The sequence below is a fragment of the Sceloporus occidentalis genome, unplaced genomic scaffold (genome assembly GCF_023333645.1).
Source record: "Sceloporus occidentalis isolate IW3139 unplaced genomic scaffold, rSceOcc1.0.p SCAF_16, whole genome shotgun sequence".
Taxonomy (NCBI): domain Eukaryota; kingdom Metazoa; phylum Chordata; class Lepidosauria; order Squamata; family Phrynosomatidae; genus Sceloporus; species Sceloporus occidentalis.
The window spans coordinates 6,842,392-6,867,975 of NW_028316996.1; the positions used below are offsets into that span (position 1 = coordinate 6,842,392).

Genomic DNA, 25,584 nt, shown 5'->3' on the forward strand with positions numbered 1-25,584 from the left:
ATGTTACGTTCTCTCAAAACTAATAAATAGTTGGCTAATTAAAAAAATAATGTAGGAGAGCTGTGTTTTTAAAGCCTATGTAATATAATTATTTGTGAAAAAGACCTGTCTGTACTAGTTTTGAGATGTAGGACCCTCATTGAAAAGCAGCTAGGCAACTTATTTTCATTTAAAAAAAAAAAAATTATTTTTTTTTTAAATGAAAGGAAGGACATAATGTAGATTGCATGTTTAGCTAAAATCAAAGCCAAATGTTTAACTGGTAAAAAGCTAAACACGGACTATTCTCTTGGATGACCATTATCTTGGGGGCATTGCTAATAAACATTCTCCATATGGCATGTTGAGTGCATCTGTAGATGTTTATCCTGGAATAGTGCTTCATATGACGTATAAGTAAAATTCTCTATCGATTTGTAGCTCGCTTTTACTCCACTGGAGACTGCAAAGTGGGTTACATTTGTGATACATGTACCCGGCTGCAGTAAGCATAGTATGTCATAGATGTCCTATACTTAAGCGCCTGCTCATTGGGTATATGTTAAAGAATATTTAAGGATACTCCTGCCATCACATGTATGTATGTATGCATGTGTGGTCCCTTAGTTTCAGCAGTGTCCCTCTTGCATAAGCTTTTGACCCTTTCCCACCCTCCAGCTATTTTCTGTTCAGCTATACAGATCTTGTGGCATGTGCTCCCATCAGCTCCCCGATACGTGCAGAAAGCTCTTATTGAGCTCAATATGAACATTTTCCTATGTAAAGCGCGGTCGTATAGAAGATATTGCGCTGCACCATGCTCCACGGTTCTGCCAGAGTAAAGTGCGTGCAGAGCATGGTTCAGTGCCATATCTTCTATACTATTGCACTTTACATCAACAGACCACATTAAACCTGCAAACGCCAGCATCTTCTATCCATGTGGAATCTACCTCATTGGGACCTCAGACAAAGCGCTATTTGCACATAAATCCAGTGTGCCATTTCTTTCTGTAAGTACTATTTGTATTCCTCTGCTTCTGTTTGCTGTCATACTGCACCATTGGAATCTCCTAGGTTTGATTTTTAGACAATTTGGAAGTGAAGAACCTGTTTTTACTGAGATGAGTCTGTCCTATCAACATTTCTCCAGTGCAATCTAATACTATATACATCCAGCTGGCCTCTATTTACTATACTATAAGGTGTTGTTTTTTTTGTGTGTCTTATTCTGTTTGCATAAACTACCCACTGCGTTTACTATTGGATCTTGAATTGGGCATTGGAGAGGGTCATTGTGGGTTGTATCTGTGCCATTATTGGTATTAATCGGTATTAATATTGGTCGGTGATTGTTTTCACTTATACACTATTGTTTCTGGTTGGAGCTTCTCCTTTTATAGTATAATTTTTTTTTTTATTTTTTTTTTTTTCTCAAGGTACTGTAATATGCATTCTTTATTGGCGAGGCTGTCTTGGACACTAAACTGGTTATTTAAGCAAATAACTCACAGGTATCTAACAAATTATCTTCCATTTAAATAGTGACCTATTGTGGATTTCAGTGGCTGTAGGTGAAAGTATAACAGTTTGTAACCTTCGATATGATTGAAACATAATAATTTGATTCATTTTTCAAAGTAGCTCATAACAGGCAGCTTTAAATCACTACAATTCTGCACGTGTCAACTGTAAGGCTGTTTCGATGCCGGTACAAGAGTGTAAACGTGATTATATAGGTAATTATGCAGTAAGGGCTATGCGGAGAAACATAACATGACTTTCGTGCTCTTGTGGATCAGGTGACTATGCTCCATGGTCATTGCTTCGGTGACGTCCGCACATCTCTTTACCAGCCGTGGAGCTGAAGGCCTCTAACGGTCCTGTCCAACGCAGGACTAACAATTCATTAGCTCCCAGTCTTTTCAGTGAAAATAAATGCAATCTTAACTGGGGGCTTGAGAGAGGCCATCTGTCAGGTGTTATGCACCAGGCGGGCATCCTAGTAACTATCTGCCATATTTCTTTGGTTAATAGCAAGTTTGTTATAATGTAACATTTACTACAACAGTAATTCTTGCTTTTTTTAATATGTGTCTAGAAGAATGTGATAGATACAAATGTTTCATATGTCTGGAATATTTAAGTCTAAATGTATATATAAGGCTCCCCCCCCATCTTAAACCTGTAATATTATTATGTATGTGTTCAATTCTGATTTAAGAGCATGTTGATGTCTGAAGTAATACAATAATCCATACGTTAGGAATGTACACAGAGTATGGGAAGTATTGAGCTTTGTGTGCAGTTGTTTTGAATGTTTTTGTTCACATCAAGATGCACAGTTACATAGGCTTTCTGAACTTAAGAGGCCACGGCGTGAAATTTAATGATTTTAATGATGGACCACTGAGGTCCCTAAAGCTTTGTGACTTCATATCACTTTTTTCTATGATGTCCCTAAAAAAGTATCAACTTTAACTAAAGACTCCATCCTAGCTAATATTGCTATATCCTTTTTCCCTGCTTGGATCACAACAGTAAAGAATAGTTGGTCATGAGCTATGAATAATAATAATTAATTGCAAATAGTTTGTCCCGGATTGTGGGGACCTTAAGCTAATATATACAGCAATTCACTATTAGATAGTGTCATATAACCCTAAACCCCTCCTGGCAGATGAGAGCACACGAAGATGATCAGTGGGGCTGCCTGGTCGTTAATCTGACACCCGTATGTGTGAACGCTCCGGATTTGAAACTGATTTATTTTTTTTATCTCAAGGTTAATTGGCAAATTCCCGGGGTCACACAATTAGGAGTGCTCAGTCTTCCCTCTTCTATTCCGATTTAACAATAGCAGTGCATCCTATTGGTATATCACATCATGTCATATCCAAAAGTTGTGCAACATTTGTAAAAACTGTTTCAAGGCAGTCTTTAACCAGATGTATATTAAATTATAGTAATATTTCATACCAAGTTGATAGCCTGCTCAACTGTACGTACCATCCATTTTTATACTTAAATGGGGAAATTGTTAGTTAGCCACTATAGGGGTTTCAGACTAATCTCCATTATTCATATTTGTTACCGTTTTGTGAGCGTTTGTATTTTATTAAATTAAAGAAACCCATTACGTGTGCTGGGCGTCACTGGAGGAGAGGTATGATGCCTCGTACTGGCAAACGGTGTTCTGAAATGGTGGGACAGTGCTGTATGGACATATATTTTCTTTACAATGTTTGAATAATTTGTTTGGGATGTGGTAGAGAACATATACTTTATAGATTACAACCATTGCAGTCTATTTCCATTTTTTTCTCGGATGGCCCACCTGCTCTCATAGGTATTAAACATGTTGTAATGTTCAATGGTTCCAAGGATTTTAGTGGTTGGGCTTCCCGGTGGGGCTGCATTATCTAAGTACCTTCATTCAGGTAATCGGCGCGGAAGTGTTAACACAGGTTCCCAGTGCTGTAGAACCCTAATCAGTGGGCTCTGCTTAGTCTGCCAGATGTATTTGAAGTGGCCGTTAAAGATAAAAGCTGTAGTTGGTTGTCACACACTTGCTAAAATTACTACTTACAAGAGTTTCACAAATAGCTTCCTGGGTTAAAGGCTGCATGAGAGAATTAATTATCTGTTTTCTGACTTTCCTCTTATCTTCTCTGTAGTACCCACAACTTACTCATGCTTCCACATTACAAGCAAGTCAAGCCTTCTTCTCCATCAGAGCTTCCCCAATGTGGACTAACCTTCCAGAAAATGTTTAATATCCCATAAATGAATCGCCGCTGCAATTATTCCTAATGTTTAGTTTTATTTCTATATCACTTTTTCTATTTGCTGTAAATATGAAATCTTGTAACTCCATTACATTAATCGTAAAAGCTCTTCTGGATGTACTCGAAAGCCAGAGAGATCTAAGTGCGTTCTTTCTGGTCAAATAATGAGTCATAATTATTAAGTGTATATGATAAAATATATATAATAAATTATGCTTTACTCCCCCTATTTGGGTATGTGTTCACAGGGCCTCTATCTTGTTTGATTCTGTGTGAATATTTAAAGCCACTTGGAAGTTTTTCTGTTTTTAATGGAGAAAGAAGTCTGATCTTCTAACTCTAGAAACTAAATAGTGCATGCTCTACTTTGCATGCATGAAAATACTTTGGAACTCATGAAGAATTGACTCCAACATATACAACAAGAATAGAAATGCAATCTTGGGGATAAGACTACAATTTGTTGCATGTTTGATTAAATTTTATAGAAACAAATTTTGACATCAGATACAAACCATTTGTCCATTTTTCCTGATGTCTTTGTCGGGTCTTAATCAGTCCCTGGTCTTGTCTTTGATTCAGGATAGCTTTATGCTTGTTCCATGCATGTTTAAATTCCATCTATGTTTTAGCCTCTATAATTTCTGTTAAGAGGCTGTTCCACTTATCCACCACCCTCTCGTTACTTTAAGACTTGCTTACGTCATATGTTTAGACATGTATTCCAATGAACCACTGAATAAAAATGGTTTTCTGTCTTGTATATACGAACATATGCTTATTGGGTACCTGCTGGGTGAGGTTTTTGTATTAAATGTCAAGGTATAAGGCATTTGGTCCTAAATTGCTAGTTGGGGAAGGAAGAATTATTTGCTTTTTGAAACTCCTTCATTTGGTTTTATGTCCACATGGAGCTAGATGGTTTATCTGATGAGGTGGGGACCGTGTGATAACTGGCGAGTCTGAGAATTTAATCACATTCAGGATTATTCTAATTTCAAAGCAATCAAAATGTTTTCCAGCTTCTGTTACCTTCTTTCCAAGGACAAGTAAATCCATACAGGGTCTGTTCTTGGATCATGTGCTCCGGTAAATGTGCAAGTCTTTAGCTGATGGGGAAGACCAAATATAATTATCCTGACTAGGACGCACATTCGGGTTCTCCTTCTAGGTGCCGGCTCTGTTGGGTAATTACAAAGAAAAAGACATTCTATGTGTGTAACTGATCTAAATGTATAAACTGTTCTATACATCTGTCAACAGAATTATTGTAGCGGAACTTATGTTTGGGTTGTATGCTAAAGAACATTTGTATATTTATGTAATTCCTGTCCTATGATTCCAGACATGATTAATGGCATTTAATTACAGACTTCTAAAGGATAAGTGTGCATTAGAGGGTCAGTAACAATGGTTCATTTAATCTCTTTCTAGGAATGATTTATTGATGGTTTGTCGCCAGCTGAACATGGAGGAGTCTGTGGCTGAGATTATGCATCAGCTCGGATCAGATGAGAGCGGCAAGATCTCCTTCCAAGACTTCACTAGGTGTCGAATGCAGCTTGTGCGTGAAATTCGAAAAGAGGAAGTGGAGTTGTGCGCCGATTCGTGCAAAAACAAAAAGTTTGCAGACCGAATCCTGTCCTGGCCGGCTGGAAGTGAAAACAGCCTAGGTGGGTGTTAACGTGTGTTAGTAACGTCCTCGTGTTCTGAGCAAGGTTTGGCAAACAGGGCTATACTCTAAAGGAGAGGTGGTCTGTGTGCTCCTGGGCTCCTGTTAGGTGGAGACCATATCAGACCATAGACTTTGTTTACGACTCTTAATTATTGGCATTCAATACACTCCAGCTATCAGATCACCTTATACCCAGTGTTGTATTTAATTTTAGTGCCGCCCTAGTCTTGGCCAAGGGCAGTGTCCCCAGCCGCCTCCACTTCCATGGTTGCCTCCACCTCCTAAAACAGGGGCGTCCAACCTGCGGCCCTCCAGCTGCTGCAGGACTACATCTCCCATACTCCTCAGCCAGCCCCTTAGCTGAATGAGCATTATGGGAGATGTAGTCCTGCAGCAGCTGGAGGGCCGCAGGTTGGACACCCCTGTCCTAAAACCTTCCAACATTAAAAAGTGTACCCTATAAAAATGTTATAGATTGCGTAATGCATATATATTTTACATAAATACATACATTAATCCACTGGTATCATGGGGCGATTCCCTGTGGTTATGGAAGCAAATAGTTTCTTTTGTTTTTGACACAGGTGCCTTATCTACAGCTAGAGAGAGTTGGGAGTATGACTCGGGAGCACGAGACCTCCAGAGCCCTGAGCCACCCAATCATTCAATCATGCAGAAATTTCTGGAATTCGGAGGCAAATCTAGCAGTCAAGCAGCACTTCAAAGGCTCCTTTCTCAAACCTCTTGTCTTACCAACAATGTCGGGGGAAGCTACCTAGAACTGGCAAATACAGTAAGTTTGGTTTTAATTTCCTTTGGGTCTTTCCCCTTTGCATCTGAAGCCTGCGTTCTGATGTCAGTGGGCGTTCCTGCTGACATCACGGAACACACTCCCATATAAGGGTGAAATGGGCTGGGAGTGGGGCAAGTCAGGACCCTGCAAGTCTTCTGGGTCTTCTCCTGGAGTCTTCAGGTTTTGCCTATACGGTTCCTGGGTATACTGAGATATGCTCTGGTATTACTTCCAAAACCAAATTATTTTCATGGTGGTTTAATGCATTCCCAGTTATTCCAGCTCTTATTACCCTATGTGCATAACAACCAAGTCTGGTCCTTCATCTGAGCACAGAGTGCATCAATATGTGCCTCATTGTTAACTTTGATGTGGCTCCTTGATTTAGAATGAATGATGATTCTCATTTTAGTAATACCCGGAAGCTTTCCATCTGTGCCCCGGTACTGGGAATCTAACACACATTGTAGGGTTTTTCCAATGTAATGGATTTTCGTTACAAAAAACCTCTGTTTAAATCACTAGGGATTTCAGCCTCAACGTGGCAGAAGTATAATTCTGAAAAAAAAAAACTGTTGGTAATTGGCACTTGTGAGATTGGGGGAAAAAAAATCTATGTATCGACCGTTATTATTTTGTGCTGGCTATTAAAATCTGAATATTTTTGTATAATCAAAAACAATGCTTGGTCTGTTTGTTTCGCCTAGTCATGACCAAAGTGCCCCGTGCGTGAAACACGAATGCTTTTTGTTGACCTCTTTAATAATTTGTTGCATCTAACAATAAATTAAGAGAAATTAAGATTTAGCATTGTCATTGTGTAAGTAGAAAACTTGTAGTTTAAGGATGTTTATTAAGGAAATAAACAAAAGTGTGTTTTAAGCTCTTTGACCAGGGCCCTCATTAGCTTTTGTTTCTGTAAGTCCAAATTAGAGTGTGATACACTACCTGTTATCGGCTGTTCTCCCATTGTACAGCGCTGCAGAATATGATGGCGCTATATAAATCACTAAATAATAACAACACCTGGATGGTTTAGCTTCCTCTTTCATGTGTCATCACTTCACTTTCAGTGTGTTCCTGTTATGTCAGCTGTTTTATTTCTGTGTATCTCGGACTGCTTTGAACTTGTGATTCTCTTTGAAATGCGCCCTGTTGGCAAATTTAATGAATGAATCGAGCACCGATTGGTTAATAACATCACTTTTTTTAGACAGTGTTTAATATTCAGAGTCCATCTGGCACTTGAAGTGTTAAAGCTGTGATTTGGTGACCTGTGTGATTTATTATATGTGTAAGGAATGTAAAAACATTTTGAAGGTGAACTCCTGCTATTTTTTTTATTGCTAGTATTGCATTAATAATAGTTTTCAAAAATATGTGGAATTGTTTTTGTTTTTTTTAATAATTGTTTTTGTTACGCAAGATTTTCAGACAGGTGCGTATAAGCTATGTGTATGTGTTCTAGCTCTGTTATTGTAGCCTACACCCCGATTCCTTACTACACCATGAAACGCAAGTCTGCGGAGGAATAGACTTCATTAGCATTGCCATAAAGAATCCGCTCAGTGTGGAGTCGGCAGGAAAATCACCCAAAATATCTCATGAATATCAACAATATCAGCCTCTAAATCCGCACATAAAGGAAGTTTATTAGAACAAAATTAGATAAAACTGGGTTTTCTTGAATTTTAAATTACATTACTCCATACAATACTGTATTCAACCCTCAAATTTTTTTATTTTTTTTTCTGTGGGCCCACAGTGGGGTTTGGTCAGCTTTCTTGCTAATACATATGACATGTTCCAGAAAATGAACAGTGGATAGTATGATAATTAAAATAAAGCTTTCGTGGTTCAGATGTGTCAGCAAGCTGGGTCTGAGTAATAAACCATAGTCCTCCGGCATAGTGAGATTTGTGGGAGTCTTGGCAGTATAATGGTTTTGGGTCACCAACTGTGCCATGCTGGATGAAGGGATGAGCTGACCCTGCATAATGCCTACAAGAAGCATCAATCATTAAACAAGGCATTATATGAGGCCGGTGAGTGGAAACTCCAATGAGTAAACCCCCTGTAGGTAAGTGTTGTTGTGTTACATCTAAAGCTCTGACCCTCTAGTTTTAGATTGACCTCTTATTCTAACATTTCTCTGAAATAAACTTCCCTTCTGTGCATTGTAAAACCCCATTAAGTATTTAACCCTTTCTGTCAGAACCTCCCCTCTCTCTTCTTTCCTCCAAGCTACACATATTAAGATCCCTTAGTCTTTCCTGATCATTTCTATCCTGCAAACCACTTACCATTTGTGTAGTCCTACTCTGAACTTTCTCCAATGTGTCGATATCCTTCTCCAGAACTGTGCACCATACTCTAGATGAGATCTGGCCAGAGATCTGTAACGTGGCAGAACCCTCATCCTGCTACTAATGCCTCTCGCTATACATCCCAGCACCCTGCTTCCTTGTTTTTATTGCCTGCTTGCCTTTAAATCCTCAGAAATATTTTCCCCCTAAATCCTTCTTTTCTGTTGTCGCTGACAGAACAGAGTCTGCCTAACAATTACTTCAAACTGTCTATGCCGATCGTAAGCTCTTCTTTTCATACATTGGCACCATAACCTGTCCTGCATGCCAGGTGCCAGCGGCAGAAAGGGGTGCCAGAGGCTTCAAATCAGAGCCTAGCCAGCAGGGTAGAAAACACTGCAACAGTCTGAATATGGATTCCTGGTGTGCATGCGCAAGGATCATGACATCAGGAGTAAAGTTGACATAGATATTCCCCCCCCCCCCAGGACACATCTAATCGACTACAATCTATTACGTGCTTCCCTGCAGTAGTATCTGGGACATTTTAAGTGATTGATTTCCTTCTGTGAGTTTATACGTCTCACCAGAGCCGGCCTTAGGTGTTCTGGCGCCCTGTGCGGACTACTCCTCTGGCGCCCCCCCATCCCAAAAAAAAGAAAGGAATAAAAACTTGTAACAAAACCCCAATCACCATATACTACGCCAAACATTGATGTGGTCTAGGCCTACCACTTAATTGTCTGGCTTAGTAGTAGGGATGCACCGAAACGAATTCTGGACTGAAACCGAAAATGCAGCATTTACCTGGCCAAAACCGAATATGACCCCCCCCAACACCATAAAAAAATCTAACACTTTTATTTAAAGTAAGTAACACACCAAAATAGGAGAAAACTATTAAATAATATATATATATATATATATATATATATATATATATATATATATATATATATATATATATATATAGTCCAAAAATAGTTACCGGCACTCCAGGGACTTTCCAGATAACCACACAAACAACTTCGGTTTTCAAGTCTATATATATCATATATATATGATTAACAGCAATCACATTCCTATCATGCCCAGGCATACCCAGATTCCAGGATTTACTCGCAGACTTGGCATGATAGGAGTATGATTGCCCTATCTACCCCTTCTCACTCTCTTCTGCCATATCTACCCCTTCTCACTCCCTTCTCCCTATCTACCCCCTCCTAACTATCTACCCTTTCCCTCTTTGAAGTTCACTTACCTTTCAGGAGTCCTCCGGTGGGGGTGCAAGGCCTCTGCCTCCCAGCTCTGCCACTGTATGGAACAGTATAGAGTGATGGGAGTTATGATGTACTTTTAGGGCATAATTAGATCATGAAAAAGACATTGGAAATGGTACAGCATAACACCCGTCACTCTCACACACTTACCAATCCACACATATACTAATCCACACGCATACCAATCCACACGCATACCAATCCACACGCATACCAATCCACACGCATACCAATCCACATGCATACCAATCCACACGCATACCAATCCACACATATATACCAATCCACACTTACCAATCCACACATATATACCAATCCACACACATACCAATCCAGACGTATACCAATCCAGACGTATACCAATCCACACGTATACCAATCCACACGTATACCAATCCACACATGTATACCAATCCACACATGTATACCAATCCACACATGTATACCAATCCACACATATATACACTAATCCACACATATATACACTAATCCACACATATATACACTAATCCACACACATACCAATCCACACACATACCAATCCACTCTCACTGAATGCTTTCCTACCTTTCCTCTTTTCTCCTTACAGCTCCTTTTCCTCCTCTTCGTTCTTCTTCTTCAGTTCTTCTGTCTTCTTCCGGGTCCGAGGGCACGGACAGCGGTGGGCGCGGCTTCAGTGTTGTGCGCCGGGATCTGACAACAAACCCCGGCGCACAGCAGCTGTTGCCGCGCGGATCACAAGGGAGCGGTATCGGAGGTCTTTAACAGACCTCCGGCTCCCTTGAGTGATGTTAAGCCGGGTTCAAGGGAGATCCTTGAACCGGCTTAAAATCACTCAAGGGAGCCGGAGGTCTGCTAAAGACCTCCGATACCGCTCCCTTGCGAGCCTGCTCCTCCAGCGGCGGACATTACTGTCCGTCTCTGGAGGGGTGCCGGGTGCCCCCCTGATGAGCGGCACCGGGTGCCGCTCGCCCCCCCCGCCGCTAGGTACGCTGCTGGCGGCAGCGGTACGCTACGGTGGCGGCGGCGCCCCCTGGAGTGTGGCGCCCTGTGCGGTCGCACAGGTCGCACACCCCAAAGGCCGGCCCTGCGTCTCACGTATTGCAGGTACCGCTATAGGCAGTCAGATATATAAATATATAAATATAGATATTAGGAAACCCTAATCAGAAAACATCTACTAAAAAAGCCATTAGGGCCCGTTTAATGGTGGCAATTGTGCCAGATGCCCCTCTCTTAGAAGTCAGTAAGAGGTCACTGCAGCTAGAGAGACAGTGACCTACCATGTCAGTGCAAAGACATCTTGGAGGTCAAAGGGTTAAAACCGTGGGCTTTTGTATGTGCCTATAACACTTAAACACGCAATACCTTGAAAAGGCTTTGTCGCCCTTCTAGTCGGTTTTCTCACCACCTGTTTGTTATTAAAGCGTTGAAGAAATTACAGCTTTAATTAGCCGAACGTGCTGTCCTGCCTCGTTATTGTTAGCAAGAAATAACTTGAGCCGCTTCATTTTTTTTATTCATTTTTTTATGGCTGGTAACGCTCTCTTTGGATCTGGAAATCATAAAAATCTCTCCTTTAATTACCAGGCTGATTAATATTGCATCGGGTGGCACAGAGCACCTTGTGTGCTCACTTCCAGTTTGGGGATTGCTGCTGAGGGTAAAATTTATATCCTACTGCAATGCAGCTGATTTTGGATCCTTGCCTAGTAGTAATACTAATAAGACATATAAAGTATTATCCAATATCCAATTTCCTTTTTTGCAGAAGCATGAAGCCATGAATGGCCCGGGGGTAAAAAAAAAAGCTTTTTAAACATTCGTGTCATGTGAAAATATTCTATCAAACCCTTACAACTTCTGCGTAATTCGCACATATGCACTCTGAAAAATCTATAAAACATTGGCGACATTGGAAGGTGATTTTTGTTCCTTCTAAAAAGTTTAAAGTAGAGTGCAGCCAAAAGAATTAAAATTCAATAAAAATAATAATATAGGAAATGGTTGAAATCTTGTGTTCTTCTAAAGCAACGCTGTATTCCGAAAGGACTCCAAATGGACTCTTACGCGGTACGCTATGATATTTCTCTTTAGCCCACCGAACATGTGCCTTTGCCTCTTGTTTGAAGCCTTTATACTACAAATTGTCGCTATTTTTTTCATTGTATATTTACTTAAGTACTACCTTTTGGATATGATTTTATAGTTGAATCAGCTGCAGTTCTCGGTTGTGAAGCATCAAATTATTTTGTCACTTTATAATTGCCATTGTTTTTGAAAGTTTAGATTTTTTGGAATTCTGGCGCAGGTACACTTTGGGGATAATATGGGGTTAATTCATTAATCACAGGATTTGACCCTTCAGGCTGCTAAATAGCCTAGAATTCCAGGTTATGGAGGAGGAAGGGGCAGGTGGATCTCCAGGGCTGCAGTGCAGACTCCTCAGTTGTCTGATTTTTCATGCTAGTTTTGGGAGCTTGAAGCAGCCCATCACTGGAAGGAAGCACTTTCAGCGCATGGGGGTCTCGTTAGACCTGCAAGCCAGCGCTGGAGCAGGTTGTGGGCGAGTGTAACAAGCGTGTGCAATGGCAGCTTGGCAAGTAGGAGATGTGTTCAGCCAAGAGCACCCCTGGCAAGCCAAGGAGCTAGGGGGCAGAAAAAATATGCAAACTGATGGGGGAGTGGGTTCTGCTGACTCCCTCCATACATCAAAGAGAGGAGAATTTAAAGGGGACGCAGTTGCCAATTGTGCAATTTTAATTTAGTGAAAGTTGAATGGACACTTTAAATGCATACGATAGCTGAAAGGTCCCCTTAAGTTTTCATAATGCTTTCCCCTGCAGAATCCCCCCTCTGCCCTATGCATTTTCCCCTTTGCCCTCCCCAGCTATTTTTCATGGACAGACCCCAGTGACTTATTTCTGGTTAAAATACTCATACTTTAGTATACATTTTTTTTAAGTGGGGCTGCTGGGCAGTTAGCTGTCCCTTTAAATACTAGATACTTGTTTATATTTACCCACTCATGTACCTATTGTACCTCTATAAGTTATGTGTGTGTATATATATATATATAATATAGGTATACACGCAGAAATATTTATATGGGTGTATGTAATTATTGTTTCCTAGGTAAGCAATTACCCTTTACATACCCTTTTAGCCATCAGTTTTAATAAGTGAAACTGGTTTCCTGGCTACTTAGTGGGATTTCCAGGAATTGCAGAGCTGTCCTTATCATGCATGTTCTAGATTAATTGCCCTAATGCAAGGGTACAGAGCTTAGTACGCGATGCTCGCCAAGTAGTTTGATACTTTAATTAAACGGTGTGTTTCCATGCCTCGTAAGGGAAAAGACTTTGATGGGGTCCTGCAAGGATAAGACTTGTGTGCCCCTGACCTAATTAATTTTTGCCGTTCAGCTATTAACCCATTATTAAGAGGAATATCACCACAATGAGTAAACGTTGGTTCCCAAGTGCAGGATAATTGTTGTGTTTGTCATGAGGTTTAAGAAACGGCAAATATGTATGAAAGTGGGGGTCTGCATCTTATGTATACAACATTACCGCTGTCTTATTGTTTGAAAAAAGAAAATTTATGCTTACCTTTTTGTTGCAAATTTATAAAACCCATTTAAAAAGTTACTAACTTGCAACATTATACATGATTATGATGAGGTTCTATAAATGAGCCCCATTGCTAAACAAAGGCTGAGGGATCCATTGTGAACACTAGGCACGGGCCTAGGGGCTACTCTAAGGAAAATTGGTCAGTTGGGAAGATGAAACATCTCCTTTGCAACTGGACCATTGTTCGGCAGGACCTTGGGGGGGGCTAGATCACCAATATGTTCCCCAGTTTTGTGCCTGGGCCTAGTCGGGATGCGACAACGGAGATTTTACATCCCAGTGCAAATGGATTTTGTTTTACTGACACTTTTTATATAACATAAAGCCACGTTCGGCATGTTATTTGCCTTTCCAATGTCCATCTCAAAACCCTTTTTAATATATAAACACAATATGTTATCTTAAGGTCACCATAGGTGGATTGGAACATTAAGAAGAGCCATACCAAGAGAGCTTCCCCTGAAAGAGGACCTTTATGGACTAATTTGTGTTATTTTTGTTTAAACTTATTCGGGGCCAGCTCACTCTTTAGTAGTAGTAGTAGTAGTAGAAATTTTGTTGGGAACAGTCCTAGGAGTGAATCTCATTAACCTCAAGTGATGTTCCTCGCTTGCTTGTATGGTATTCCTTTTCTGCTGTCATTCCTCTACTGGCCATTAGGGGAAGTTCTCAGTTAGATTAGAATGTGCGAAAAGTAATTCGAGTGCTTTAACATTTGTTCCCCTGGCTATCAGAGGACATGTAGCTGAGCTAAGTCCCTAAAGACACCCTTACTGTATTAAGGCACCGTCTGCTGTCAGGTATTACTGGGGTAGTAAAATATCAGGCATAAATTATTTTTACACACTAAGGTATTTTGTTAATGAAGAATTGTATTTAGGAATTTCTAAGCTGAAGCAGCTCATTCAAGAATATTTGATTTAAAATACAGTGTTCCTTTTATTTTCTTCCAGATGTATTAATGAAAATTGTGTGTGTGGATTCTATTTACATGTGTAACAAAATATAAGTGTCTATCATGCATAACCTTTTTATTAAAATTCAAAGCTGAAGGCTGTCCTTCCAGACACACAGGCACACACACGTGGCATCTTGTACACAAATAATTCCTTAACCTAGTAGATCATTTCTATGTGAGACCGCGTGGCGATGGCATCACAACCTGTATGCAAACATTTCATCAGTGTATAGTAGTTAATTTGATATGATGTCACAGACTGTCAGGAACCTTGAAATCCTAGTAGTCTGATATATCTGCAGTTGTATATTTAGCATGCTGCAGAATAATTCCAGGAGTGTAAAAAATGCCAGTTACAGTATAGACCCCCTGTGCTGCCAGACTAACCGGTACCCATCAATAAAAAAACCCCTTCTTAATCTGAAAATGACATTATGATGCAAAGTATACCCGTTATTAATGTTTAGACATTTTGGTATATTAATTATGAATATGCCACTGACCCCCCAGAGATTATAATATACTGAAAGCTGTATAGTAAGCACGGTTCTCTGTCAGGTTAAATGGGTTTGGCACACTGTAAAAGCACATCTGTGTTATGGGACAATTCATTATGTTTCTAATACATCATAGTGGTATTACTATGAGGAATCTATATGTTACCCTTCCATACACTCTGAGGGGGCTTCATAGATAATCGACCCGTAAGCGGCTTACATCACTTGCTTACACGGTAAAGCTATCTGTGACAATCATTGCTATTTAACGTGGTTACGAGGCTGTGTTATATTGTTTATTTTTATATTGCCGTAAGTAAGGTGATCAGAGTTTTAAGTCAAACGCGGGATGTAATGTAGATGCTTCTGTGTCGCGCTCTACATACATACTATACATATCTTAAGTTTCCTATTAATAATATGCAATATAACCTGACTCAATTAAGTAATGGAATTATTACAAAGGCCTTGCGTATAGTTGATAGATGTTTTAGAATAGAAGCAATTTAAAGGAAATTTCCGTGTTACTTTTGAAGTATTATTTACCCTCAGGCTTACATGAATGCTGCATGTCACGTATAGCCCCACCAATGTAGAAATCATATTAAAGTACCAGGAAAATAAATAAAAAGCACTTGCCATTGCACTCCCTCGGCTGTGCACCTTTCTTAAAGCCGCAAATCGCAGGCAGTAAAGTGCTCTGTTTGGGATCAGTGGGTGCGTTTTCTGTGCATGTCCACAGGGCTACTTGTTGGACACACAGGGAATCTCGCGCATGTCAGCACGGCTAGCGGGAAAGTGTGCGCTCTGAACAGCCAAATTTCCCGCAAGCCAATGAGCTTCTGATAAAATCTGGTTGAGATTGAATTTCTCACTCACGCCGTCATTATTGTTGCAATCGTTTTGTGTGTATTCTGTCAAACGCAGCTTTGTGACCTACTAAATTATTATTTCGTTTGTAATCCCTTTTTTAAAGGTTTTAATGCTTTTTTAGCAGTGGTTTTAATTGGACAGTCATTCCACGGTAAGTCTCAAAGTAAACGAGAACTGGCTGGAATGATACATTGTTTTGGGTGAATCTGTTTTATTTTACCAAATAAGCCTTGGACTAACACATCCATTTACAGAAAAAGACACGGTTTGTAACATGCTTGCCGTAAACACTTGTTTTTAAGTAAATGCATGAGCTGTGGCATTTTAGTGCTCGCATAACACCGGCCCATGGGTGCTTTATCATCAGATCTCATCCATGAATACAGTCAGCCCTTTATAAATACTTAAACCCGGCGACCGCAGAACAACTGTCCATGAGAATTCCAGAGGAAAAGAACGTGTAAATTGCTTTATTAAAAGAATGGTCAAGGTTTATTTTTTTTTCTAATTTGGGTCTTATTTTTATGTATAAAACAATTTACGGTAGTTGGTGATTTTTATACCATTTTTCTATACAATACATTATAAAATACAGTAGTCGTGCAAGTCGCCGCATGTGAAGCCTCTCATCAGTAACCTCACTGCATCTCTTTAATATTTTGCATTTTTATTGGGGCGATTAGTACCATACCGGCGAACTTCTTCTAAATGAGCTGCCCCTGACGCTCTTGACAAATGAACCCTTCGATAGCTGGCCATGCGGATTCTTTATGGTAACTTGTCAATTGTGTTACCCAAATGGCTCTAATAACCTTGACTTGTCATTATTTAAAGTTACACCTTAATATATGATCACAGCAGTCCGTGGGTCCTTCGCTCTGAGATTGGGGCAAACCCTGAGCTCCCAGGTGTGGTTATTACTCTATACTGAAAATACTTTAGAACTGCGGCACAGTCTAGGCTGGTATAGAATAGTCGTATAGCTTTTATTTGGCACGGACTAATCAGCCGCAGTTACTTTGGTACGCGGATAATATCTAATGCATTAAAACTGTGATCACTGCGTGTGTACTTTATTACCGACGTGGAATATGTCACACTGAATCAGGAATGGTTACTGCATATGTGCAAATGAACAGTATTCAATGGATGTTGCTGCCATCTTTGTGTATACCGCCCGCTTTGCATTATTTATTATTATTATTGATTTATATAGTGCCGTCATATTCCCGAGCACTTAGAATAGAAGCATGGCGACTGAGCTTTATATACAGAAGACAGGCACATTACCCTTTCAGCCGGTTATCGCATTAGCCGTGTTTCACTGTAACATGTAATGTTCAATGTTCTGTTAGCATTATTAGTTCCGATTGCACAGATTAGTTACTTTTCCTAGCTGCACATGTGTTTGCGTGAGAAAGTGTACTGTGTTTTTGGTTCTAACTTGATGGAATTTAATCTAATATAATCCCGCTGCCACGTGTATTGATTTTGCTCATGTTGTCTAGATTCTTGGCTTCTCGCTTTTCTTACGTTAATGTTGGGATTGAAGCCCAGATTTTTTATTTTTTTTTTAACTGGAGTCCAACATGATAAAATCATATAGAATGGTGAAACTGACCTGCGGGAAATCTGTCTGTGCAATTAGCAATTTCCCACATATACCGTAAAATCTCGGGTATAATACATACCTGTGTATAACATGCAACCATGACTCCAGCTTCACATGCGGCTTTACATACACACACCTTTACATATACCCTGTGGAAGGGTAGGTGGCCAATACATATGGAAGGGGAACCCCATGGTAATTTAAAGGGATCTCTCAGCTTCTGTATGCATTAAAATGCAGATGTTTTTTTAAAGTGCAACTAACCTTTAAAAATAAAAATCTTGCCAACTGAATTGATCTGGTTGCCAACAGTCTATCTACAGCAGAACTATTTATGATATGGCCTCAAGCGGCCAATCGGTGGTCTGTATCAGACTGCAACTTGGTGTTCTGGTGCAGCTTACCTTACAGGCAAGTAGTACGGTATTTTTTTTGTTTGTTTGTTTTTTTACATTTTATGTGGTGTGTGTTAAAGAACTTACAACAGACTAGTTTAATGTTCATTCTTTTTGGTGAGGCTGTCTAGGACATTAAACTGACCCTTTCATTCAGCTTGCGCATTCCTTGCTAAATGAAATGCTCCTCTTTTTGACCCTCTAAGTTTTAAAATAAATAAAGCATGCATTCAATAATTGGTTTTAAATGGAAAAGGTGTAAGCTGTTACAGGGCATTTACGTAGATGCGTTAAAAGGAATTTTGGGACTTCCCCGCTTACGTTTTTACCTGTTAGATGAATGATTATATCATTGCTAAACACAAAACAGTAACACTGCGTTGTGTCACATCCATCCGAAGCTGTAAATTTGTTTTTCTCAAGGTTTTGCGCAGTTTATACTGACACACTTGCCATTTAGTGACCGTGGGGACCTACTCAACAACGAGCTCCGGCTCTGCAGGAGGTAGACTGTACTTCATCAGACCCGTGGCTTTCTTACGCTACTACTTTTCTTATGAATCAAATACCGCTGGGTTAATCTATCTCCCCTGACATCCTCAAAATCTGTTGTGAATTCAGATTACGTTTGTGGTGAAGTCATTTTACCTTATCATCGCCCCTATTGTATTTTATATATATACCTTAGGTGTAGGCGTTACGGGAATAGTCTGCACTATGTACAGTTATCTAGATTTCAGATTTATTTTGTTTATATGACCTGGTAAGAGAATTCCCTGGTACTGTTATATAGTTTGCTGCCAAGAAAGTTATAAATGACATTGTTTGGTTTAATGTTTGCAAGTACCTCTAGAATTCTGGATACTTTATTACCCTTCCGGTAAAAGTAAGAGGGTGTTAGTGGTTGCAATAGTGGTCCGATACTTCACTGATCATGGGCTTGGAATTAACAGAGATATTAAAAATATTATCCAAGTTATTATCAAATTGAGAGAATTGCTGTGATGAAACCATTTCTAAACAAGCTCAGATGACTCTGTAGATGAAACAGGTGAACTTCTCGGTACAGGACTTAAAGGTAAGGTCTGAGATGAAGGAGATAAAGGAGACGTAAGCCTCTGTTTGTTTTCTTTATGACTTGCATTAAGGTGACTGCAAGTGGCCAAAGCTATTTTCTATACCAATTTGTTACTGTGCCTAGATGGATCCAGCAGAGGACTGGATCACAAGAACATCCAGGGGTCGCACTGTACTGGTTTACTAAAGACTCTCTAAAAGACTCTGCTGACTTTGGGACTTCACCTACTGTATTGTGGGACCGGACAAGACATATATGGATGTTATTTAACTATTTACCCACACCCCCTTTTAACAGAGATTTAACATTTTTGAATAGGGATAACTTACCTCATTATTAGAATCTTCATTTCTTGTTCTATATGGTTTACACATATGGAGGGATAGGCGGTGGTCTATCAAGTGTCTTCCTCTAATTTGTGGTTAAGGTTGGCTTTCAACATACGTACCTGGGTATATCCCCCCGCTATAAAACAGAGGGCACACATTTAGCAAAGAAAATGAAACATATGTGTCATGCTAATTGTACTTCAGTCATCCTTGTTTAAAAAAGGTATTTAAGGTGACAGATTAGTAGTCACTTAAAAACGTACTCTTGTTAGATTTATTACAGGGTTTGGGCTTTTATCATTATATTTCTCATATTATTTTGCCTTGTTAATAATTTTCCAGGAACACAAACCGTAGTCACCGATATGGTGTTGCTACATAAGCTGGAAAGGGTTTGTGCTGCTGTATGTGATTAAGCCTTTAGAGGAAAGAATGAAATCGGTTTATGTGCTTAAAATGCTGCAGAGCTCAAATAAAGTTTTGTCTAAGTGGGACAAAACCTTTAATTATAAAAGGAGTAGAAATGAGGAACTGTATTTTGATAAAGCTTTAAATAGACATTGACTTTTGGTAAACACATCTGTTATTTAATATCACATACTAGTGGGATGTGTTGGGAGGTATAGCTACGGAAGGGCTGTGTGGGTTCTGCATGCATCAACGTCATTCGGAACACTGATGGGTCTATTCACTATAGGGAGAGTTGTGGTTTTTAACACCTTCACGTCATCATACATTGCATACACAGTGAGCTTGGCTGGCCTGTAAAATGTATAGTTAATTGAGGAAGATTGCTTTGAAGTCTCCTCAGCCATTGAGTTACGCATTATGCAGGGCCAGCTCAACCCTTCTAGTTGGGGCAACTCGCCAGCGTTGGCACTTTTCTAATGAATAGTCCTGCCGTCTCTCTCTTCGGTTTATATACCTGAGAATCTGTGTTCTGATTGTGTAGAGCTTTGGTAGATATGTTGATCCATATCACACCCGACGTCAACCAGAAAAAGAAATTGGGCATAACCTATTAAACCCTTAACTTGTGGCTTCTGGGAAATACTCTAGTCAAGAGCATAAAGTCGGTGGGTAAAATATGCTTTAATCCATTGTGTTCTGCTTTCATGAAAAAGCAAGCAGTTTCTAATTTTTAAGCTCTTTTTTAACTTGAAATTGTGACAGGCACTCTATAAACCTTCCCGTCAAGAAGAGCCATATGATTCATATCAAATTTTATAGAATGACAAAATGTATTCATCAAATTGGATATTTGCTTAGAAGTAATATATATTCATAAGAAACTACTTAATTCTAGAGATAACATTCCATAGAACTGAGCAAGAAAGTGGTGTTTTATTTTTTTTTTTAAAACTGTTTTTTATTAAAACCGTGGAAAAAGGCACCTGGTTCAGGCAATGGTAATAACGCAAGGGAACCGCTGACTCCGTAGCATCGTAACTATATAATATCCTGCAAATAGAGTTCACCTAATGGGCTGGTATGAAAACATTTGTTTCCTTCATTTTGCTATTCTATTTTTCCTGCCTTTTCCCCCGGGAGGTCTTTGTACATTGTGACACATTGCTATCCAAAAGCAATGAAACATTTTATTCCTGCATGATTACTTGTGAGATTGAAATGCATTACGGAGTCACCAGGGTGTCATTTAGTACGTGTCACCTAGCATAAAAATGTAAGTAATTCCCGGCCCAGTGGGCTACACAGACCAGCTCCAAAGCTCAAATTAAGTCACATATTCAATATAACGGGTAATAGTTTGCATGTTGTTATGGCCGTTCGCCATTAATAAACTGTGCTACCTGCTTTAATATTCTTTGCATAGAATATAGAATGAAAGTCTCACACAGTATTCAGTAAACTGAAAATAAAGAGCAGCCGTAACCGTTTTGTTTTATGAAGTGGCGTAAACGGGCATAGTTAATACGGGGGGGATTTCTTAAAAATTATTTAATGGATTTGATGTTGAATTATGAGGACAAACCTCAGGGAGCCTGTCCTTGCTGGTTGTCTGTATAATGTATACATTATACCATCGTAAGCACCTTAATGCATATGATATGCATGTGATCTAAATGCTGGTACCGAACAGTATCTCACTCAAACGGGGCACTATACATCTTCTCAAAGATTGGAATGGGAAAGAGTATTCTAACACATTACTCAGCTTCCGACAAGAAGGAGTTTACTGGTGGGACCCTCAGACCTTCACCCAAGTCATACCCTCAAAGACCGAGCTAAGGTTGTTGGAAACCCTTTATGGGATGCGTAGCTCTCAAGGCCCGAAGGTAAAACCACTCTGTGGATAGAAAAAGAATATAGAGGGAGGATTTTATCGGTTATCTAGGTGGCTATGTAATGGCCTTGTGAAAAAAGGGCTTGGGTTTGCTTCCTCTATGCAGTGCTGCCTCAAGCCAGTCCATACAGAAGATGAACTTGAGCCGAGTCAGTACAATATGAAGAATTGGTGGGCTGGGCTGGATGCTAAGCGCTGATATGGTGAATAAGAGCGCTTTCTCCCTGGCAGCATACATCCAGGTGCTCGATGCGGGAACGATTCCAAAGAGGGTCCACTCTGCTGATAATTGGAATTGGAGACCTAACAGCCTGGAGATATATAGCTGGACTTCCCTTCAAAAAACCCCAAGACACGGGTAAGACCCGAGGCCATGAAACAGTTTGGGATTTGAGACGCTCTCTCCCCAACCCATGGCTGCATATAATTTTGGAGTTACACATTATTATTATCTTTTATTTATATAGCGCCAACAATTTACGCAGTGCTTAATACAATACACATATTCAAGGGGTATGACAAGACGAGAATTGTAGGGGAAAAGGCAGTTAGTATGGGATGAGTGGAGAGAGTGATGGTGGGTAGTGTAGGAGGGGGTTGCAAAGAAGAGAGGTTTTGTCTAATAGTTTCGATCTTTGTAGCAAGATCTTGGGCAGTGAGAGAGGTTTGTGGTGTGGGTATGCAGGGACAGAGAAGGGAGTTGAAGGTAGAAAAAAAGGCGTTGCGGGTTGGAAGAAGGGGAGCATATGAGAGTAGAGAAGTAGAGCTGTTTGGCAGGAGAGTCGTAGGTGCGAAGCATGAATTTGTAGTGAGTAAAGTCTTTGCTGCATTTGGATTTTCTGAAGTAGCGTTTTGTTTAATGTAGAACCTTTGGAAACATCTCACTATATGACTAGAGGCTAGATGTTTGGAATTTAAACCAGTAGTTTCAACAAGTTTATCCAACTCTATGTTAGGGAGATCCTTCTTCCAGGAGGGTAAGCCCTGTCTCAGAGAGTCCCAATTTAAAATGGGTCTAATTAGGCCATAGATAGATGTTTATTTTTAAACTTCTAGAAAATGCATGTTAAGTACTCATAAAGTACTTAAAATACATTCTTTCTTGGGAGGCTGTTAACTATTCCTTTTTAATTTAATAAAATAACATTTCAGATCAGTAATTTAATTATGCAGTATGCAGGGTTAGATGATCATGTCGCAGGAGAAGCTCTCTGGAGTTCATAATGCACAATGATATGTGGGACTTGAAGTGTTCCCAGGATAGTGAATTAACCACAGCCTGGAGGCGGATCATTGTATGTCTCTGAGTCTGTCTGTCCACCATGACACATTGGCAATCGTTTTAATGATCCATTTTTTATAGTCACCTAATCATTTTTAAAGCTTTTAAAAGCTGCGATTGATCAGTGTCCTTGGGAATCACACTCAAATAGCTTTACCCTTTTATGTAAGTGGGGGAAGCTGCTTGAACTCTGTGCAATTTAATCTAAGCACTGTGTGAACCATTTACCGTAAATTTTGTCAAAGCACCCTGATCTGGCAAAGTGTTTAGTTAATGGTGGCGGTTTCCTTCTAGGATTCAAGTGGATTTGTCTGTGTGGATAGGGAACTAAAAATGACAGATACAGATCGCTTTCTTTAATGTAATTTGTTGGCCTTGTGTCTGCATGCATCGTGGAAATGGGGTGTCCATAGTGAGGAGATACGAAACTCCATCAATCCCCCCCCCATCCTTTAGGTCACTTGGAAATTGGGGTGCATATAATACAACAGAAATGACATGATGTATGTAAAAGCTTCCTAAACTCTACGAGATAAGGAGCATGGTTTGTTTTTCTGTCCCAGTTTTCACTCCTTCTGCTTCATGTTAAGTTTATACTAAGCGTTCCGTGGCTGTTAGAGAATAATAGGTGATGCGATTTCTAAACGGCACTTGTTGCTTTCCGTAATTTACTCGATAGAGTTCTCTTTGTGTTTTTTGATGTGCCTCGTATACCTTTTCCCTTTGTTTACGTGAATATCCGTCACGACTTTACGACCATGTGCCTGGAGCTGCACATTTTAACTACACCAGATGAGTTCCCATATAGCGGTGATCCATCACTTAGAACATAAACACTGAATGTTTACTTCATGGAGGACTATCAAAGTATATCAGCCCACTAAATAAAATTGTGAACAGATTTGAGTCATTAAGTCATTCTGCCGCGTAGATAAACTTTGCACAGGTCTGTTTGAAGATTTACAGCAGCCTTAATGAACATTCCCTGCTGGTCCAGTTATTTCCTCTTCACAATTTTAATTCTATTCAAAATCTAGGTGGTCTTTCAGTAGTGTTTTTGGTTTGTTTTTTTGTAAATAGGTTTTGACAAGTATACTTGAAAGTGTACAAGGCTAAAATAAAATAGGTGAGGAAGAGGCACATAGTAGAAATAAATAATAATAAAAGAAAAAAACATACGAATGTAAACCTCAGCAAGCTGGTTAAGTAGGATGTAATGTGCAGCGAAAATGGGGAAAAAAGGAGAATCATATGAATTATTGTTTTCTCATCATCAGGGATTCAGTGCATTGCACTGCATGTGGTTGCATTAGCTGGCTACTGTGGCCCCTGAAGTCCTGAGGAGCCCAAAATGTGTGTGCTCCTTATTAATGTTTCAGTTTGTCTTTGAAGGTGACCTCCAGCCAGTAGACTAAGTGGACTATTAGTTCAGTCATTTGTTGGAGAAGATTACTTTTTCTGTGGAGGAATTTCTTAATTGCCATTACAAGATTTTTTTCCCTTTGGAATTTATGTAATTTTAAAATAAATGCAATGTTCCTTCTTCAAATGTTAAATGCGGTCTTCTTCCATAAATCACTGATTTGAGTTTGCAGGAAAGGCGGAGAGCTTGCTGAAAAAATCACAAATCCTTTTCGAGCCCATCTGTAGTATATACACCAAGTCACTGCTACACACTGGACAGATTGTGTAAATCTGAAAATAAACTATTATCGTGAATATAAATATAAAACATGTGAAAGGTCAGGCTGTGCGAGATTGGAAGAGGACTGGGCTGCAAGCCTTAAAGTAAAAGAGAGCTGGCAGAATCTGTGCTTCATTAATCAGTGCTATTTTACAGGTCTAATATCTGCTGGAATAATTGTCATTAACGTATGATGAGACATATAGGTATATGTTTCCCATTAAATGTATTGGCCTTGAAGAACTCTATTTTCTCAGTGGTCCTTCCTATCATTCTATCCTTAGATTTTGTTTGTGGCTGTTTCTTTGGTGTAAATACAACCGGTGGCTGGACCATGGCTCTCGGTAGGAGACGTTCATCATTTTTTATCTGCAGAGGTGAGGGACGGGTTTGCGCAGGTGCTGTGGCTGTCGACGCAGATAACATTTCCAGAGGTACACACAGCAGATGAAAATGATAGAACTCAGTAACCTGGCCCTAACCTCTCTGCAAACCTAAACATTGAAATGGTTCAGTAAACAGGGCATTCCACATTTCATAGGATGCATAAATAACACTTTCTGCATGGAATGGGAACGCCAACACGTTAATGGATTTAAGGATACACACTTGTGTGTTTTCTTCTTCTTGGCTATAGAAGTACCAGTATAACAATAAACATACATACACAAAATCGGGGGACTCCCGCATTTAGTAAGTATGAAGTAGAAAATGGCCAGTGTAGTGCGATGTTTAGCTGTTCCACTATTTGCAACAAATGCCTAGATTGCTGCTCAGCATTGTTAGTGCTATTTTAAAATCAAGCTCGTCTTCTGTTCCCAGTGAACTTGCCATGCACTTAGATAACGGCTCCCTTCTTTGAACAGTTTATGTATGGATGTTATTGCATCTCAGTTTCTGCCCCCTGGCCATTGTGTGGAAAAGATGGCAAGTAAATGTTGTTCTTTTGATGGATTGTCCTGCTGCACTGTCCATACATCATGCCGCCGTGACTCTTCCTCTATGTAGGGCACTGCGTTTTCTGACTCAGGAACACTTCCATATGTTAGTGCCTACGTTAGTCATAAATATCTCATTTTGATTCACTAACTTCAGAGGGAAGATATTTCTACCCA

At 39.8% G+C, this 25,584-nt stretch overlaps 1 protein-coding gene across 1 annotated transcript in view; it reads left to right on the forward strand.

Annotated features, from left to right (window-relative positions):
- The window catches only part of LOC149302976 (colorectal mutant cancer protein-like), a 133,241-nt gene that overhangs the window by 13,244 nt on the left and 94,413 nt on the right, over window positions 1-25,584 (forward strand). Inside the window, exons 2-3 of the mRNA XM_089481729.1 lie at window positions 5,202-5,440; window positions 6,027-6,235. Of these exons, the coding sequence (XP_089337855.1) occupies window positions 5,202-5,440; window positions 6,027-6,235 (448 nt within the window). The remainder of the gene's footprint in view (window positions 1-5,201; window positions 5,441-6,026; window positions 6,236-25,584) is intronic.